At 46.5% G+C, this 18,934-nt stretch overlaps 1 protein-coding gene across 1 annotated transcript; it reads left to right on the forward strand.

Annotated features, from left to right (window-relative positions):
- Window positions 1-1,310: 1,310 nt before the first annotated feature.
- On the forward strand, window positions 1,311-13,403 carry LOC128723239 (transcription factor Ken 1). The gene is made up of 6 exons (XM_053816957.1): window positions 1,311-1,320; window positions 10,917-11,082; window positions 11,150-11,361; window positions 11,433-12,163; window positions 12,238-12,499; window positions 12,625-13,403. Exons 1-6 carry the CDS (start codon window positions 1,311-1,313, stop codon window positions 13,401-13,403), a joined length of 2,160 nt encoding a protein of 719 aa, XP_053672932.1.
- The last annotated feature ends 5,531 nt before the right edge of the window (window positions 13,404-18,934 follow it).

Below are 18,934 nucleotides of genomic sequence, written 5' to 3' on the forward strand. Positions count from 1 at the left end.
TACCTACCGCACCCAAACGGAAGCTAATGCCGCTTCTACTGGCATTCTACTGTCACCAGAATCAATGCTGGCAGCATTTAAGTGTGCTCGTGTGCCTCTATGTGTGCCCGTAGAAGGTCTCTAAGCCCACGCTCGCACACCCATCGGGCAAACAATGAAACAAATGAACTGAGCTGAAATTATTATTGTTCGTTTTATTACTCACGTTCCCTTGGCGTAATACATCTTCTCTCTAATCGGCGGATGATCGACATTTTATGCAAAAGGCACACGAAAAAAGTCAGATATGAGAGAAACTGGGGATGTTGCATGCCAATTTGGATGCCGCGAAAAATCTATCACTCTGTTCCCAATCCAAACAAGGGCCTGTTGACGCCACTGTTGAACTGTTGAACCAGATTCTTTGTGCTACAAGCGCTTTTGAAGAACAATTTTCCACCCCACTAGACACAGACAATGAAGTTACATATGGGCAATGCCACCCCTGTAGAGCGAATTAGATAGTTTTCCCTTTTCCATCTATACAACTGATCGTCGGTGGACGATAGATACTTTTTAATGTAATTTTCTAGTCGCTATTTGCTGAGATAATAGCAATAAATGTTCAACCATGTACCCTTTAATATTTTGGCAATAATTGATCATTCATATACTTCTTCTAGTTTGTACATTTTTGGAAAAGCTTGAGAATGGGTTGCAAAAAGTGGGAAACCGTAAAGAATGAAATGGTATATCGCATCCCTCTTTGATCATCATTGCAATCAACATCAGTACATGTTACAGCATTTCCGCAGGCAAACCCAACTCGATCGTATAATTTATTTTGTTCTCTTCTTGTGTGTTTTTTTTTTGCTTGCAGTTCCAAAACCAATGTCTTCCGATCAGAACGCGGTGCATAAGTTCGTTTTGCAGATGCTAAGCGATCGCAAGCTTCTTAAGTAAGTCATACATTACTCCACCAAAATTAAAGGACGTGTTGATCTGTCGATCGGGAAGAGTAATCACATTCCTTCCTATGCTGCGTACAAGCTCTAAACGCGTAGGAACAGGCACATAAAGCCAAAGATAACGTGCAAATATTGCGCATAGTGTCGCAAAAATCTCGTAGAAAAGAACATTCCACCGCTTGGGTGCATAGGAAAGCGCTTCTGCATAGCAGATACTACAAGGAAAGGATCCTGCCGACTATCACCGGAACGCTCAACAAGTCAGGGAGTTAAATGTTATCCCGGGCATCTTGAGCGACTGACGTGCTGTACAGATTTGCTACATTTCAACGCTGTGACCGGACTACGAAAAGCGGTATTTAAATGCTTGGAGGTAGGTGTAACTAATAGTACCGAGCGTCGGATAGTCGGGTGTATTAGCATAAATTATCGTAATTATAGACGTATTTCCTACAGTTGCGGTTGGTGTGAAAAACAAAAAAAAACTCGTGAAACGACATCTGTTGCATGTGTTTATTGCACCGTAATTCCGGAAATAGGTGCCGAATAAATGAAAATTGCACACTTTCCAAATTTTCATCGCGAACTCGTCAGTCCGAGTGCGCCCGTATGAGCGGAGGAACATTTTCATTGGTTTTCTTATTCCACTTGTTTTCATGCCTGTGGCGCTCTAGAGTGAAGGTGGTGGCGACTGATTCTGTTCCGTGCGAATGATCTTTCCCTTGCACACCTTCATCATTCGGTTACTAATGACAGCAATGACGGGTACTAGTAACAAACAAACAAAAAGCAACCATTTCTATCCTGACCCTTCACTGGCGCTCGAATGCGCTCTCGTGTCTCTCAGCGTTTACGCGTGCTATTTCACTGCTAGAACGCTGAGCGAATGTAGGAACGAGCGATGAAAAGTACAGAAAAAAAATTGCGCTTTTCGCACCGCCACCCCCGAGCGCTTCTTCTGCAGCCCTCCACCCCGTAGCTAGGTCAGGTTCCAATCGTTAGGTTTTGTAATCTTAGTTTCCTTTCTCTTTTCCATCACGGCGTTCTCTTGGGAGTCCGTCCGCCATCGTACCCGTGCCATTCCACACTCTCTTGCGCATACCAGCGTTTCGCTACGACCACACGTTTCGCAAAAGCCTCACACGCGCGCAAGTTCGCCTTTTCGAGGCGATCGTCTCGAGCACTCACTTTACTTACTCGCGCTGCTGCTGCTCACTAGCACAGCTTCACTAGTCCGGGGAAGGTAACCACCGGACTGGTGTGATTTGTTTGCAAGGTGTGTTCGAGCAGTTTGTCCCTCTTCCTAGCGCACATTTTGTCTCATTTTGACAGCAGAACTTTCGCATGTACTACGCCACTCACGCGCGGCACACATCGCAGCTCAGGTTCGATAGCATAATGGGATAAGCTTCCATACTCATGCACTGCAACATCACCAGTGTGTTGTGTTATTTCTTATTTTTTTGCTTCAACTACTAAACATTAAGTAACTTTATTTTTATTTGAGACAATTCCGAATCATGGAACAAAAAAAGCTGCTTGTGCGTCCTACGAAAAACGTTGCAAGCATTTAGATAAAGAAAAGCTTTTAAATTGTATCATTTTTATTCGATAATTGTTAAGCTCGTCGTACTCGTGCATCGTGAGATTTTAAAACTGTAGTATAGTGAAATTTAGCAGCCCACATACGGCTGCTTTTTTCAGCCACTCTGTGCTACGTTTGTAAGATGTTTTCCCTCATTCACGACTACCTGTTGTTCTCGTCAGAAAAAAAATCATTAAGCTGTTCTAAAGCTGATGACTCACGTGTATATAAAACTCGACGAACGGCCCTTTCGCCGATGTTGAGTGATCAATCGACAAAATTCCGAGCATTTCCGGTTTGTTTTTCAGTACGCAGCTCACAGTTCGCGGGTAGCGTGGAAAATCATTCACCAAATGTCCATCTCGTAGCGCACCTAAACTGGCTGTTCAGGGGGTGAAAAGAAATAAATTGTAATACATTTTGGCTGCTATAAAAATGCAAACGCCGGAAGTGCACCGATGAAATGTTTACTTCCTGTCTAGAACAGGCGAGATCCGCGTGTCGTTTTGACAAGAACTCGGTGAGCACGCGACCCAACGGCCGAAAGTTGGAAAGTTGGATTCTCCGACATCGTTTGCACCACCTTCGCTTTTGTACTGCTAGATTCTGGGTGTGGAAGCATATTTTGTGCCTAGCCTGGGTGTCAAATATATGCTACGATTGTGCAATTATAAATCAAGTTTGATTTTGAAAGACACAACACTCGGCTGGAGAACATTCTGCAAACATTTCTAATCCCTTTATCAATTGTCTGATTTGATCTTTTCTAATTTGATTTCGAAATCGCTATCCAAACATTCGAAGAATAATTTTTTATCACGATCCTTGCATTGATTCGTCCTCCCAATAAGCTCCTGTGATGTCGTGCAAACTGATTACAGCACGGGTTTTATGAATCAACAAACACGAACTCGTTGCGTCACAGTTTCCGCTGTTTATACTCTTCCTTTAGTTAATGGGACCTTTCGATTTACTTTGCTTCTTCATCCTCGCCATTCTTCTCTATTCGCTTAAAACGAACTTAATTCTGCACCGTCCTTCCAGTGTCGAGCTCTCGTTCTTTGTCATTTGTCGTTGCTGACCTTCTTTTTGTTTCGCTGTTCGTTGGCTAGTTGCTATGGTTCTTTTTGCTTTCTGTTGCGTTTGCTTTTTTTTTATTTTTCTTATTTTCGCCTGTTCAACTTTTACTTTCATTTTGAAACCGGTTCCATGCCATAAGTGGATCTACTGTTTTTTTTTACTTCACTTTTCATTTCTCCCCCGTAGATGGGCACGCATAGTACCTTCGCACAGCAAGAATATTGCTTTCCTGTTTCGCAGAATAGAACATGTTGGCATATTGAAAGCGATACGGCCTAAGCCGGTTATAATAAGCGCGCAAAAAGTTGCATTTCAATGCCATGTTTAATGTGTAGATTTAAAATTATGTCTCAAAGGTTAAAAAGTGAAAGTAATTGGCCATTTTTTTAAACAAATGTATTGGAAACAAAATTCATTTTCTAATCCGAAGCTCTGAAAATGACAGTGCTACTATTATATTGCTTCTAGATAATCTATAATGAATGATTAGGTCTACTATATGGCTCACATTGCTGTTAATGTTGAGATTATCATTCCCTTAGATTATTGAGATTATTACATTCCCTTAGATGTTATTTTAATTCGAAAAAGATCATTAGCTAGAATATGTAGCATTACACACAAAGACAATGCTGAATATAGTAAATGTTCGTTTGTTGCAAGATCATTGTCAATATTCTAATATGCCATCAACCGATATCGATTTATTATCCCTAGCATCGTATCGACACAGCACCAATATTGATCTATCGATCGATCGATGCATCGCGGCAAAGCTTTTGAGTGGGTTCCCTTCTAAACTGCATGAGCTATGAGTGCAAGTCTTTGTGCTGCATCAGTCGATATGCATATGAATCATCTATACGTCATTTCAACGATGAAATCACTCATGGGAATCAGATTTTGAGGTCCGCTATCGATCAGGTTAAAATCGTTCTAAAGTTAGTTTACTCGAAAATTTCCATGCGTCTCCATCGAAAAATCGAACGAGATGAAGTTTATACAACAGTCAATGAAATGTTGTTTGAAGTTGATTCACTTTTTGAAAGCGCTGTTCTAAGGTAGTTTAACTACGCAAGATTTTTCTCAACATGACAGTTCCCTTAGACAAATTTTGTTAACTTCATTTTTAAATAAATGAATGCGCAAGACAAGAACCCATATCGCGTTCAGCGTCACATTCGTTGATGGAATTTGGACATTCAGTGGCTGAAAGTGGCTAATTCTGACGTTGAACAGTGCTAAAAATGTAAACCAACACCGCTCAAGTGGGTTCGCGCGGTTTTGCCAGAGCAGAGATCGCGGTGTGTTAGTGCAACGATCGCACACATTAACAAGATCGCTGCTGCAAAAGCTGCATCGATTCTAATGGTGGGAATGTGAGCAAAAATGGTGGCGTAATCAACTATGAAACGGGGAGATTTCTTGTTACACTTCACCACCCCGGGTTCAGGCGGGTGGGCTTGTGGGTAAAACAAAAAAAAAAACAAAGTAAGAAAAAAAACTTTCCCTCTAGTACCCCCACCACACTTGCGAGGCGCATTTGCGACGCCATGTTTAGTGCTGGTTAGTGAAAGGAAGGAACGGAGCACAATGAGAATGTTTATTATATATACGCCAAGCTGAAACGTGATTCGAGCCACTGACTTAGTAACGGACTGGCTTGAATAGCTTCTTCTCTGGGGCTTATTGCAGCATTGCAACCACCCACTAGAGCCAACGAGAATACGGCTTCAGCTCGTCGGAGTGCCAAGAGATGTGAACCTTCTCCTCCGATGCCAGATTGCATCAACCAGCGAGAAGAGGAGGGCTATCCCACCCACGATTGTGAAATAGGATTTGCGAAAATGATATGTGATTATCTGCTGTTCCTTGGAGGCCATTTTTGCCGTTTGATTTTCGGAGTCATCTCGAGGAGCACAAAAACCCACAGCCAAACACCTTTGAGCACGCGCTCGTGGTTTTATGTCATGTTATCCGGTTCACACTCGTCCATGCTAATGTTAGGCCCTTGGTCGGGTAAACGGGTATGGGCTTCGGTAATTATTTCGTGGCACATTTGCACTTGCCCATGAGCTAAAGCAAACCGGTAACGCTCCTGCTCACCAACGTTACTTTCCTTCTCCCAGTCAACGGGGGGTTCTTCACGATTACCGATGCAATTGATTGAAATACGCGTTTGACTGGGAACATGTTTTTTTTCCATGGCAAAAAAATACCGTGATCGTCGCTTGCAGCTTCCCTCCCAGCAGCAGCAGCAGCAGCAGCAGCATTCATTGTTACTTGTTGGCGTTTGGCGTTACGTAACGGTTCCATTACACCCGATCGGAGGAGTGTATGCAACGCGCTGCCAGTGCCAACAAACGGCGGCTCATTTTTGCGTGTTCCCACGTGTTTTCCAAGCGCACCCTTTCGCGAAGGGATGCGAGGGTTTGTGTTTTTTTTTTGTTTTTTCTTTTTGCTCTACTGTTGCCGCAATCGAGTGCCGCACCGAGAGTGGGTGGGGTTGGTCCTCCTACGAACTCAACTAAACTAATGCCTAATGGGTGTACTTTTGCGACGTCACCCACCCACCCACACCCGTTCCCGTTCCCGTTCGTCGTGCACCCCGTGCCCTAATGCAATGTGGCCCTTTTTCGGGAAGGGGTTCGATTTTCCGCAACGGTTTTGCGCGCGCGAAATCGTTTCCAGCGCTTCGCGTCGCGTTCTTCTTGTGCTTGGGTTGCGATATTTTAATTTCCTTTTTTTTATCCTCCCCGCCATTAGACGGTGGCGGTTGCCGCTACCGGCGCAGCTGCGTGTTGTGCTCACTCACTCACACCCTCTCATCCCACACCCACCACTCACTAGAACGAACTGGGCGGCTGGAAAGCCAATTTTAGTCATTGGCAAACTCCGCGGGCGGGCGTGATTGCGCTTCGATGCAGCAACAGCCGATGGCTTTTCGTTCGCTCGAAAATGGCATGAAATTCTAAATCCGTTTTTTTTCTCCATCCTCTCGACTCCCATCACGAGTGCGGACGAATAAGGAACAGAAGGAACGCAGATGAGATGCAGAAACAATTGCATCCGTAATTCGATTCGGGGGCGGCAAAACGCGATTCCTGATGCGCCGTTCAATGAGTTTTGCAAATAAGCCAATTGCTGCTCGCATCGCATTAGAGCTGCCCTTTTTTGTGGGGCAAACGAGAAGACGACCTACGATCGGTATCTGAGCCGCTAAAGGGCACACGCCCGGAAGAGCCTGATCAATCGTGATCACTGATCGCTGTGTGGGTGTGTGTGTGTTAACTCATAGACCCCAAGGACCCCAAGGACCTCAGGGATCTCAAGGACCCCAAGGTATGGCTTCCGAAAAGCACCTAAAATCGGAAGGTTCCTCGCAACTGGTCTGGCTAGGGAAAAACACCACAACCTCGATGCGTGGCATTTTCGCACGGGGGAAAGAAATTGTGCACAGAAGCAGAGCAGAGCAGAGCAGAGGAGCAGACGGCGGATAAGAAGAAAGAAAAAAAAAGGGCTAGCAACAGCAAAGACGTTGACGAGGACGAGGACGAGGACGGGGACGTCGGTACGGCAACAAACGAAACCAGGGCAACTCTTCTCCTTCCCAGGAGGCTTGAGAAGGGAAGGTGGTTTTTGCTAAAGTAAGAAATGTCAGCGAAGGGTAAACCGGTTCCTTCGCAACACGCGGTGGCCTGGTCAGTCAGTCCCCGGGCGAGTCTCCAGCCCCAGAAGTGACTTTATTTCTGCATTCTCGACGGGCCGCTAGCACAAAGATGAATAGGCTCGGGGCGGCGGCGCACAAGAGGGAATCAAAGAAAGACACGGGCAACAAAAAAAAAAAGGACCACAAGGAAAAAAAGGAAAAGGAAAAAGCCCAGACGGTGGGGAGGCGAAATAATCGGCGAGAAATAATCTGCCGGTATCGGGAGCGCGCGTCCCAGACCGGCCGAGATAAGAAGAAAGCAACAACGACGACGAAAGCGGGGAAGAAAGCAAAACGGATTTGAATAGAAGGAGGTTGGCAAAGGAAAGACCAAAACGAAACGAAAGAAAAGGAAAGAGTTTCACCAAGAACAACCCGCTCGCTGCTCTAACGCTGCCGTGCGAGGGGGGGCTCAGAAGAAAATTGGAAAAGACGGTGCCCTAAAGTGCCCAAGGGGTGTGCGAGAGACACGGGTGGAATGAGGGGGGATCTGTCTCTAAGTCTGCGCCGCGTTTCGTTCGGGGAACTGTCTGAGATGTTGGCCAAGTGTGGTCTGTTTTTTTTGTTATTGCTGTCGCCGTTTGATATACACCGAATGCGAGGCGAAATAGAGAGAGGTGGCGAACGACAAGAAGCAAGAGAATGTGTGACCTTGAAAAGTTTGTGCAAACCGTGAAAGTCTGGTCGGGTTGCTGTGGTGGGGTGGGGTGTGGTGGGGTGGAGAGGCTGGGGGGGGGGGTTGTGCAACAGTCGGTTGATGGTGGGCTCACATGTTGCTGGTCTGCTTTTGGAATGGAAGCGTTTTTTTCTCTCTCTCTCTTTCTCTCTCTTTCTCTCTCTGCTTGGTGCGCTTGCTTTTGATCTGCATATTTGCTTCGCTGGGAAGAGAAAGATAGATGTGCCTCTGAAGCCTGCTGCCCGTTGGAGCTGAAATGCAGGCATAATATGGAGGTAGGCAAAACAAAAAAAGAAAAAAGCGAAAGACACATCCTTGCGTGTAGTAATCGCACTTCCGGTGTGTTGGTGTGGTGGCTTTTTAGCAAGCGACAATCAAATCGCACCGATTATCCTTGTGGGGGCTTGTGTGCAGATTTTCGAGGGAGAGTGCAGGAAAATCGAACCACATACGTGTGTGTGTGTGCGTGTGTGTGTGTAATGAACGCATAAACCGGTTAATAGGTTACCCACCGCAGGGGTTGACATCCATTCGTCTGTCCGTCCGTCCGTTCTGCTTTGCGGCCACTTCACTTCGCTAATCCGCTCGAATCTCGGCGTATGGTGGTATGAGTGCTGCCTGTGTGTGTGTGCGTGTGTGTGTGGAGGAAATGCGCGAATAAATCATACTCTACCCGCCAAAATGTAATAACAGAGCAAGAAATCAGAGATCGCCGCCGGTTGGTGGGAATGAAAACAAAACAAACCGACAGAGAGAAGTAAGCAAAACGAGAAGAAAAAAAAGCACCAGCCGCACACACACACACACACATAGCAGGAAAAAAAAAAGCCAAAAGTAAAAGCGAACCCCGCGAGCCAGCAACAGCAGCCTTCTTCTGCTGTGGAAAGTATTTCCTTTCCTGCAAGCCAAGTCCTGTCTGGGGTGAATCGAGACGGCGCAGCTCTCGCACACACGAACAAACCCGATGAAGGGGTTCCTTTCTTCCTTTTTTTCTTTTTTGGCCCGTTGGCCCGTTGGCCCGCTGTCCCGACTGCGTGTGACCTTGAACGATTCATTTTGCGGAACGTGCTGGCTTTTTCTGCCGCTGGCTGCGAGCATCCCGTTTTTTTTAAAACCCAACAGATGGAAGAGAAAATTCGCGACGGACCAACGGACGGGAGAGCAAACTTTTTCTCACACCCAAAAAAGGTGATCGATGATTCGGGGCCTGTACAGAGGTAATGGTAATGTTTTTTTTTTGGTTTTTTTTATCACCAAATCCCACCCACACCCAGATGCAGGCCGGTGCATTCACCTTTTGTGGTGGTTCCGAAACGCGACACATCAATTACGGGTGTGTGAATTGTCCTAATAGGATGGAGTCGCGAATGCATCGGTCAAAAGTAGGCTTCTTCAGTGGGGGGAAAGAAATGATACCTCAAACGTGTGTGGCAAATGATGCAGACAACAAAAAAGAAATAAACCCCCTTCCGTCTGATCGAGAGGTTTGAATTTCCTTAGCGTCTCAGTTTCGCTGTCTGCCAAATCCTTCCAAAGCATGATCTTTTCTCCTGCGATCGCCTGCAGCAACAAAAAAGCCCCCAAAAGCCCCACTCTGTGAGCAGTCTGACGAAAAGATCGACACACACACACACACACGTGTGCGCGAAATCTGGCCATCTCGCTTCAAAGCGTTTCTTCTCGCTCTGCCATCCCTTGGTGTGTGACCTTGGACTTGACTCCCGAGCTCGATCCCCTTTCGGATGCAGCGTGCATTCGCTCTGATGAGAGGAAGAACCTGGTGGTGGTGATAAAACAGCAAAAGAAAAAAAAAAGAAGCTAGAAAGCACTCGTCGTCGAAGGACACACAATTTGGTCCCTCAGCCAGCACACACCGATTGGTGACAATTTCCGTCCCAACGGTCGATTATAGAGCGACTTTCGAATTTTCGCACCGTTCGAGCGGACGTGCGTGAGGAACCGATACTGCGACACGAAGGACAAGCGTGTCACGAAGGTACACACACACTCGCACGCAGCATGATGGCCTTTACGATGGCAATGGCCACAGGACGATGGTGGCGCGAGTTCGAGTTCCGTTCGTCAAGTTTTCACGGTCACGTCTCTCTGTGAGTCGGCGAGAGTCACAAGCTTTTGAGGGTTGGTTCTTTTTTTTTTCTTTCGCCATTTTGGAAGCGCGTGAGTCCGTCAAATCCGTCACCATAGGGTGGGTGGGAGGGAGGGAGGGAGGATAAAATCAAAAGCAAAAAAAAAAAAGAACAAACCCGCGGGAAGGCCAATGCCAACGTGTGTACGAATCCGTCTCCGTGTGGTGGCCATGAGTGGAATGGGGGATTTTGAATGTGTGTGACATTCGTAAATTTGCTTTTTTTACCGCCCCCCCCCCCTCTCCCTCCCCTTTGGTGGATCCATTGCATAATGAACGATCGCGCAGACGTCTTCGACCTCAAGTCCTTCGACCGTTTTTGTGACTTGGATGACCAAAAAAACCGGCGGCCCGCAGCATTCGTGCGCTGAGTCACATCAACCGTCAATGGCCAATGACCGTTTTTTCGGCAGGCATCCCCTTACGAAGGATTTAAGTCTACGCGTGCGCGAAATTCCGGCTGATAGAAACGGGGCTGCACTGCAACCAACCCCAAAAAACATGCAGCAGGGAAAAGGATGTCGGTGCACTTCTTGTCGTTGTAGACGAGTGAAACAAATATATGTTTGCGAACAGGCGAAAATGCCAAGGCTCGTAGATTTCAACGCGCCAATGTGCAGGAATCCCTCCATCTTCTGTGAGCGTCACGTGAAATGGATGGGAGTGCGCGTTTTTCATTATTTTTTTTCAACCCACCCGGTTTTGTTGCATGTCAAACGAACCTGAAGCCTGACGAGAATTCTCTCTACTTTCTTCCTTTTCGACGCCCACAGTTAGGATGCTGATGCTGCACTATAGCAAACATGGTGAGTGCATACTCCAGGAAATTGGTGCAGCATTCCGTGGGGAGCATGCGACAGACCTGTTGCTTATCTGCGAAGGCAAGGAGACGGTGCGGGCACACAAGCTGGTGCTGGCAGCCGCCAGTCCCTTGATACGGTAAGTAGCTACTGTAACCATTCGTTGTGACGGTCGATTTCATGCTCTCTCTCTTTGCCGTGGTTAGAATGATCCTGGAGGAAACGCCAATGCTGGAGGGCGAAACGACGGTGTACTTCCCGGACGTGCAGGTGTGCTACTTCCGGTTGCTTCTCGACTTCCTGTACTCCGGTCAGGTCTACGTACCCGCCAACGAGGTGCATCACCTTCAAGATCTCCTAGCGTTACTTCAAATTAAGCCAAGCATTTGGAAGAACACCGATTGTGCGAATGACAGTGGTAAGATCACCATCGTGTGTGTGTGTTTTTTTGGATTTATGTGGTTTGACGAGTTTGTTCCCCATTCACAGAATCCCAAAAGTCAGAGCCATTGGTGGACATTAACCGCAATGAGGGTATCGGAGCGATCGATCATCGACGAAGGCGCACGAAGAGCCAGGATCACACGGCGGGATCGCGAAGCGGTAGTCCGGCAAGCCGGAAGATAAGCGTCAAACGCGAACATCACTCTGCGGACAGTTCCGAGGATGGGGGTGATCGTGAGGACGCAGACTACATGGACGAGGTGGAGGAGGCCATCATCAAGAGCAACAACAACCTGCAGCAGATCAACCGCCACGAGGAGGACGATGGAGGTGGAAGTGCTTCCGGCGGTGGAGGTGGTGGTGGTGGAGGACTTGGGCCATGTGCGGGCGAGGAAGGTGCCAGTACGGTGGGGGAAGCACGAAGTGAATCCAGCAGCAGCCGAGGAGGTGAAGGAACAGGTGAAGGGATAACCCGCACGACCCGGACACCATCGGCCAGACACAGTGCAGGTGCTGGAAGTAGTGGGTGTGATCCTGACGCCGAAGAGGACGATGATTTCGAGCTCGACGTGGAGGACCGAGACATGGTGGATGAGGAGGCCACAAGTCGAACACCGAACAGTGCCACCGGTGGTGGTGTTTCGGATTCATTGCGTAGCCGCCGGCGTAGCTCGTCGGATCCGGTCAATTTGTCGATTGTGAAGCAACAACAGCAGGATGTCGACTCGGACGATGCCAACATCGACGTCGAGACGATAGGGAACGCACCGACGAAGGTAAGTTGTAGCCGTCGACGGTATCCAGGTAGAACCGGGTTGTTTTGAATGCGTTTGTCCTTTCGCCGGCACAGAATCTGCTCCCTTCGCGGTACTTGGACCCGTTCCGGACCAAACGGAAAGCGTACTACATACACTCGGACGCGGAATCGCTCAAACCGCTCGAGCACGAGCTACTGCACGGTTCACCGGACAATTACGTCGTGACACCGCACCGGAAGCGGCGTCCCGGATTCCACAATTCACCGGCACAGAATCCCCCGTTCGTGCCGAGCTACCTGGAGGACTTGCGGACGCGCAAATGCTTCCTATCTGCCCCACCAACGTACCTGCCAGGTGAGTAAAGCCCCACGCGTCCTTGACTTGACCTTGACCCACCGGGTCTGGGTGTGGCCAAGGCACTGTCATCTTGACTGTTAACTTGACTTGTGGTTGGTTGTTTTTTTTTTTGCTTCTGACAGATACGAGACCCGGATCACCTGGTACGCCACGTCCCACCGACAATGCGGCCCTTGGCAACAGCCACTCGTCCAGCAACAACAACAACAACAACACGAGCAGCAACAACAACAACAGGATACGTCCACCAAGCGCGGACAATAAGCTGGCCGTGGCACCGTTCGTGTATCCGTGGCCCTCGGCCGCGCTGGCCGCATTACCCGGTGGCCCTGCGGATTTGCTGGCGGTGCCGTATTTGCACGCGGCCAGCGCCAACACCGACACCAGTCCCGCGGAGTTGATACAGCAGATGAAAAACTTCGAGACAAGCCAAGCGGAAGCGGTTCTAAGTGCCCGATCGGGAGGCAGCAGCGGCGGCGGTGGTGGCCAGTGCGGAGGTAGCGGAGGTAGCGCGGCCAGCAGCCTAGCAGGTTCCGGTTCCGGATCGACGGCCAGCGCAGGTGGAGGTGGCCTGGGCAGTGGGAATACGCCGGTGCGCGAGTACCGGTGCGAGTACTGTGGCAAACAGTTCGGCATGTCCTGGAACCTGAAGACGCACCTGCGGGTTCATACGGGCGAGAAACCGTTCGCGTGTCGGCTGTGTGTGGCCATGTTCAAGCAGAAGGCACACCTGCTGAAGCATCTCTGTTCGGTGCACCGGAACATCATCAACTCACCGGAAGCTGGCGGGCGATACTCGTGCTGCTTCTGCACGCTGTACTTCGAAACGCTGCAGGAACTGGTGCGGCATCTGTCCGGGCATCATAACAACCTGCTGTTGAGCAAAAACCTGCACGAATGATACGCGATGCCTCTGGTGGCGTTACCACCGCCAGTGCCGCCGGGTCGTCGCGTCCCGGCTGGCCAACGGCGCGAGGAACGAGTTCCACCGATGTTCGCGTACGAGCAGCACTATCTGCAGCGGTACTTCCAGCGTCACCACCGGTTCGAACTGTACGCGTCACTATAGTCCTTGCCGTGGTTGCCCTTATCCGGTCGAAGCAATACGAGAACGAGAAAGCCTTCTACTCCTGACGCTCCACATAGCTGAAATACTCCGTCAATTCATTCCACTAATGGTTAGCCGTAATTCATATAACGCGTGATAAAAGTATCATAACGCGATCCCGGGAAAGCAGGTCGGGGCCCTTCTATAGCAGTCCTTTTGACTCATCTCAGTTTTGCTGTCATGTTTCACGTACTCAATGTCGCAGTGTGTGTGTTTGTGTGTGTGATTAGAAAAGTAGCAACAAAAAAATAGGCACGTTGTCGCGGCGGCCTCCCCTGGGACCTTGTGGGAGGTCTCGTGCACCCAATCCGTGCGTTTACTTATGCTACTTTGGGATACTAGTGTATACGCTTCCACTGTGCACGATGGAAACAGTCACAGCACAATATAGTTAGGACGATTGTCGACATCGCAACGGAAGAGATAGAGAATGGGCGAAACGATTCCGACATGCGCATAAACATATATACATATTCACCGATTTAAATTCCACACTCCACCGGTCGTTATCGTGTTAATAGACGAAACCCGCAACGACAAAAACCACATGCAACGTTATTTAGTTTCCCAACCCCTGAGCAATGCAACGATTTGAGCTTACATTTCTTTAAACAAAAAAAAATCATGCTTATCCTCCGAATCCTTTACGAAGGATGACCATCCATTGAACGAAACTGGCCTATTGCTGTTTCGTTTTCTCACAACTCGAACGTCGAACGGAAGGCTCTCGAAACCACGTTTAAGCTTCTTGCTTGCATGCTTCAGTCTTGTTCTCCTTTTAACTGGTTTGGTTTTTAACTCTTCGCTTTTGATTCATTTCGAACGGAGGGGGCAGATTGCATCCGTATTGTGTATGCAAACTTTTGTTACTGTTTTGTGTCTTTTATTTCTACCTTTCGTTCGTTAAACGTTACTTGCTAGCAGCTCCAGCTTCCGGCTCCTGCTGGTTTATGCTTGCTTACCTTTTTCTTCAGAGCATCCACCTGCCCCCTATCTGTTGCTGCTCTTCTGCTCTGCTCTACTTGTTCTATTCTAAGTGTTTTCTTATTGCATTATTACTTAGCAACTTTTAATTTTGTTTTGTTTCATTCGTGCGTATACAACCCGGTCGTAGACGTGTAGACCACGTAGTCAGTATGGTTACAGCGTGATTTGGCAGAAATTATATTTTAAGACAAACCGAGGTTTGATAAACTGTACTTGTACTCTCAGACGTGGACACGAAAATCATTGTACTTAAAACGAATACTTAACAGCTTAAGCCGACGAATACGCGACAGAAGACGAATACGCGAACAAGTGCGATGCATTTCGGTGTTTCAGAGAGAAAAAAAGATCCTCGTGGTGTAATTTATGTATGTTACCAATGCATAGTTGAGCAAACTGTCCTTAAAATACTCATACGAAAGTACTTTATGTGTTTCCGCTTGCGCTTTCCATCACGGAGCCAACCCATCTGTACATCTTAAAAACGGACATTTGCATCGGTTTGTCTCCATCCCAACATGATTAAATATACCAAAAACTCCCCCCTTTTCCCGCCGGGATAATGCGAAATATATAACATATTTATATCGTGTGTGTCGTTTGCGAACAACTCTTCATGTTTAAGTCGAAAAAGTCCGTTCCAAGGAGCTTTGCGTAGTCAAAAGTATCAACGTGTACAACGCGGCCAGCATAAGAAGAAAGTTGAGCAACGGAATGAAAGCGAAAAGTGGGATGTAAAACATTGCGAAATATAAAACAAAACACACGACGAAGATTCGACATAATCGAGTGATTAATAGAAACAAGCAAACAAACAAAACATACCATGGTTCGGTACGTGGTTGCACTTTTGCCGTTGTTCAATGTAATACTGGCAGCAGCTGACAGCGAAGCAGCAATAAAATACTTAAAGTTCGCATATAATTAGCATATAACCTCAGCGCACCTGAATGTGCTGGATATGCGTGTGATCTGCGCGAGAAGACATTAGAATGATTTGTTATTAGTGAACAGATGGTACAAATTATAAGCATAGTGCAGGTAGTAAGAGAATTTGTAATGGTTAGAAGAAGAAGAAGAGGAAGAAAAAACCAGTTACTAAAAAGACAGCAAAGAGTTGTGAGTGTACGATTTTTTTTTGTTCGTTTGTTTAATACTGTATCGTATTTGGAGTGCTGCAACGTTGTTGTAATCGTTTCCTTATACTTACTATCATTCCACCCACAGCAACGTGCAAGACAAACAGCCAGAGAGAGAGCAAGAGAGAGAGAAAATGGAAAAACTGTGACCGATAGTATGCGATTGAATAGAGAGAAGGAAAAAAAACCAAACAGCAAAATTGAATCGAAACAGAAAGCAAGCAATCAAAACGAGGAACGTCGTCTCTAAAAGAAACATTTAGCTCGACGCTGTCGAAGGTTGGCCTTTTTTGGAGAAATTTTGTTACATTTCGCGGAACGTCCCGCAAAACAGACAAATTTTGTGGAAAAGAAAAAGCAAACACACATACACACACAAGAAAAGGACGTGTTTTTTTTTGTTGTTGTTACATAAAACAAACAAATAATTCACCCAAAAAAGTCAAAAAACGCAATTCTCTTTCGCGCAAAAGCGTGTCTCCTCTAGCACATGGAATGGAATTGCAAACCGGAAGTGGGTCACACGAGCGAAAGGGCGTTGTGGATGCAATTTACTGTTTGTAGTACCGTAAGCATTATCTCCATTACCATTAGCCTAGTGTATCATAGTTAGTATGTTCATATGTACCATGTTGTTGACACTTTGTCATGGTTGTACTCGAAAAGAGAGAAGCGTGCTGCGTCTGCTGTAGCTGTAATATAGTAGGGTTTAGTTTGGATCTATGTTTTTTTTCCCTCCATCCCTTCGAAACACACGTCGGGCGTGTAGGCGCAGCATCAGGTCACTTGCGCAGTGATGCGTTTTAATGCCTTGAGTTGTATTATTTTTAACACTTTTTAACTTCACCCTCTACTCACTCACTCCAGCGCACATATTCACGCACATCGCAACGGACCATGCTAATGCTAAGGACCATAATTTATAAACCAGACAGATTCAATATTCTCTTCGCACGTAACCATCGCAAAGGCGCGTTTTATTTAAGGGGCGCGCGCGCGCGATTGGGGGAAAGCTTGAATGCCAAAAAAAAAATGCCACACGAAACCAGCAAACGTTAAATGATAACTTTTTTACTTACGAAATACGAAGAAAAGGATGAAGAAAAACAATCCCGCACACTGTTTCAAACGTAGCGCGTTAGATGCACAGATTTCCACTTTTAAATGTACGGCTCGCTAGTGAGCGCACTGTCGAAATAGTCGCAATGAACGGAACCGGTCTCACTTGTTTGGTGCGTCCGCTTTTCCGGTTCCGGTCGGCAGTAAAGGACAACACACCCCCACCTCCACTTCGGATGGTATATTAGTATTAAAGCACCATCCCACCCATCATTCCGCAGCGCACTACTGAACGGCAAATGGCAGAAGAAAAAGGCAACATCCTCGAGAAGGAAGGACACTTGTCGAGGACTTTTTGAGCAAGACGTAAGACGCGGCGCGGGCGTAGAGCGTAGATAGTGTAAAATTGTTAGTCAAGAATTAATTTAACAAAAAGCAACAACAACAACAAAAACAAAACAAAATAAAGCCGAAAGAATGAGGATGAGAAAGACCGAGGCGTAAAAATGCGGCAGAGATCTTACTCTCTCTCTCGTTTGTTTCTACTCGGATGGATTGTGTTCAGCTTAGTATTGTAGGGCCTACAAAAAGGGCAGCATTAGGCTGCCGGTAGCGTATTGTGTTAGGAGGTAACGTTTACAATCGTATTGCATATACCTAGAGCTGTTAATAATTCGTAAAGTAGTTCGTTCGAGCGAATGCAAACCAACCCGTGCATTGTCTTATGTCCCTTCCATATTTTTTTTTGTTTTATTCTGCTTTTAGCTGTGTAATGTAATGTGTACCCGTTAAGGACCCTTTCCACCCCCCATCTCCTTGTAATTCAAACGCATACACCATTGTGCATAGTAGACCTTAGTAGACACGGTGTACATATAGAGAATCAATCAATGATGAGACAAATTACGCCGGATGTGTAGAAATGTATTATTTAATAAATGCTTTATGAATCAAAACACAAACCTTTCGGAGGAAAAGGGGTTCTGCCGTTTGTATTTATTTGCCAGCTTGTTTTTTTTCTTTTTTTTGATGATCCGATTCTGCAGGTCATTTCTTTTTTCAGATGTAACATACGCAACTAATGGAATGTGTAAATGTGTCAAGAGCCGGTTTTATTGAGTATCCTCTCCAGATTTGCCTTTCGGCAGCTGCTCTCCGGTCCACTCGTTACGGCATTTAAGCCGGACCATTGGCATGTAGCATTCCTACTTCATTCAGGACCGAAATGCCAAATTTACAGCGTCCTGTGCTTTAAGTTCATTCGTTCTCGTTTATCGATAACACACACACACACACGGAAGTGAAAGTAAAATGGATGCATTAACCGAATGCAATTGTTCGCTGTTCATCATGCCCCGAAGCACAGGGTTTGTTGTTGTAGTGCTTTTTACTTGTTTTAAATACATGCTCGATTGTAACACAATGTCTAAGGATGTACGAGTGTTTTTATTTTTTTTTTAACATTCTCTCTGCTCTGCTCTGCAGCCATCTCACTAAAATTTCCCGCTAAGGTTGTCTCAGTTTACGCTACGCTACGTTAAATCCACTTAATGTTGTAAATCTCGAAGATTTTATGTGTTTTGCTCCGTTTTGCTTCCCTTTACTATCATCCATCTCTATTTTGTTCACATCTTGCTTTTATCCTCTTTGTTTTAACAACTATGTATTGTCCTTTAAGATGATATTTCAAAGTATTTATATTATATGCATCTCTGTCAGCGTTAAGTATTCTTCGTTCGTTACCAATCTAGATGGAATACAGTACGAATGTTTCACGTTCCGCCTTTCAAGTGGAACTATGAATGAGACAATGAGACGAACAAACAAACAAAAAAAAATACACTTGAACAAGGCTGATCTAATCGGAGCCACAACAGGAGATAATCTTACTGGAAAAGCAAACCACTGTGGTTGGAAGAGAGTATGGTCATTTCACGGATTGGTTGGGATTGAGACATGCAGTTCCATTCCTTACCAGAACGCCGATCGGAATCGGAATCGGAATTTCCGCGGTATCTGTGTGAGGTGAGGTGCAAATTGTGATACATTCATTCAAGCACTGCAACGGTGGCAGGCAACGCATCTGTACGGAATGTTGTGCTATTGCATTATGCGCATTGGTGCGTGGGTGCTGCACTA

The sequence above is a fragment of the Anopheles nili genome, chromosome 3 (assembly GCF_943737925.1).
Source record: "Anopheles nili chromosome 3, idAnoNiliSN_F5_01, whole genome shotgun sequence".
Lineage (NCBI taxonomy): Eukaryota > Metazoa > Arthropoda > Insecta > Diptera > Culicidae > Anopheles > Anopheles nili.

Bases quoted from the DNA above. Each gene is read 5' to 3' on its own strand.
- LOC128723239 (XM_053816957.1), top strand. The intron at 11,083-11,149 runs GTAAGTAGCTAC...TGCCGTGGTTAG, and splicing joins GCCGCCAGTCCCTTGATACG to AATGATCCTGGAGGAAACGC. The intron at 12,500-12,624 runs GTGAGTAAAGCC...TGCTTCTGACAG, and splicing joins CCCACCAACGTACCTGCCAG to ATACGAGACCCGGATCACCT.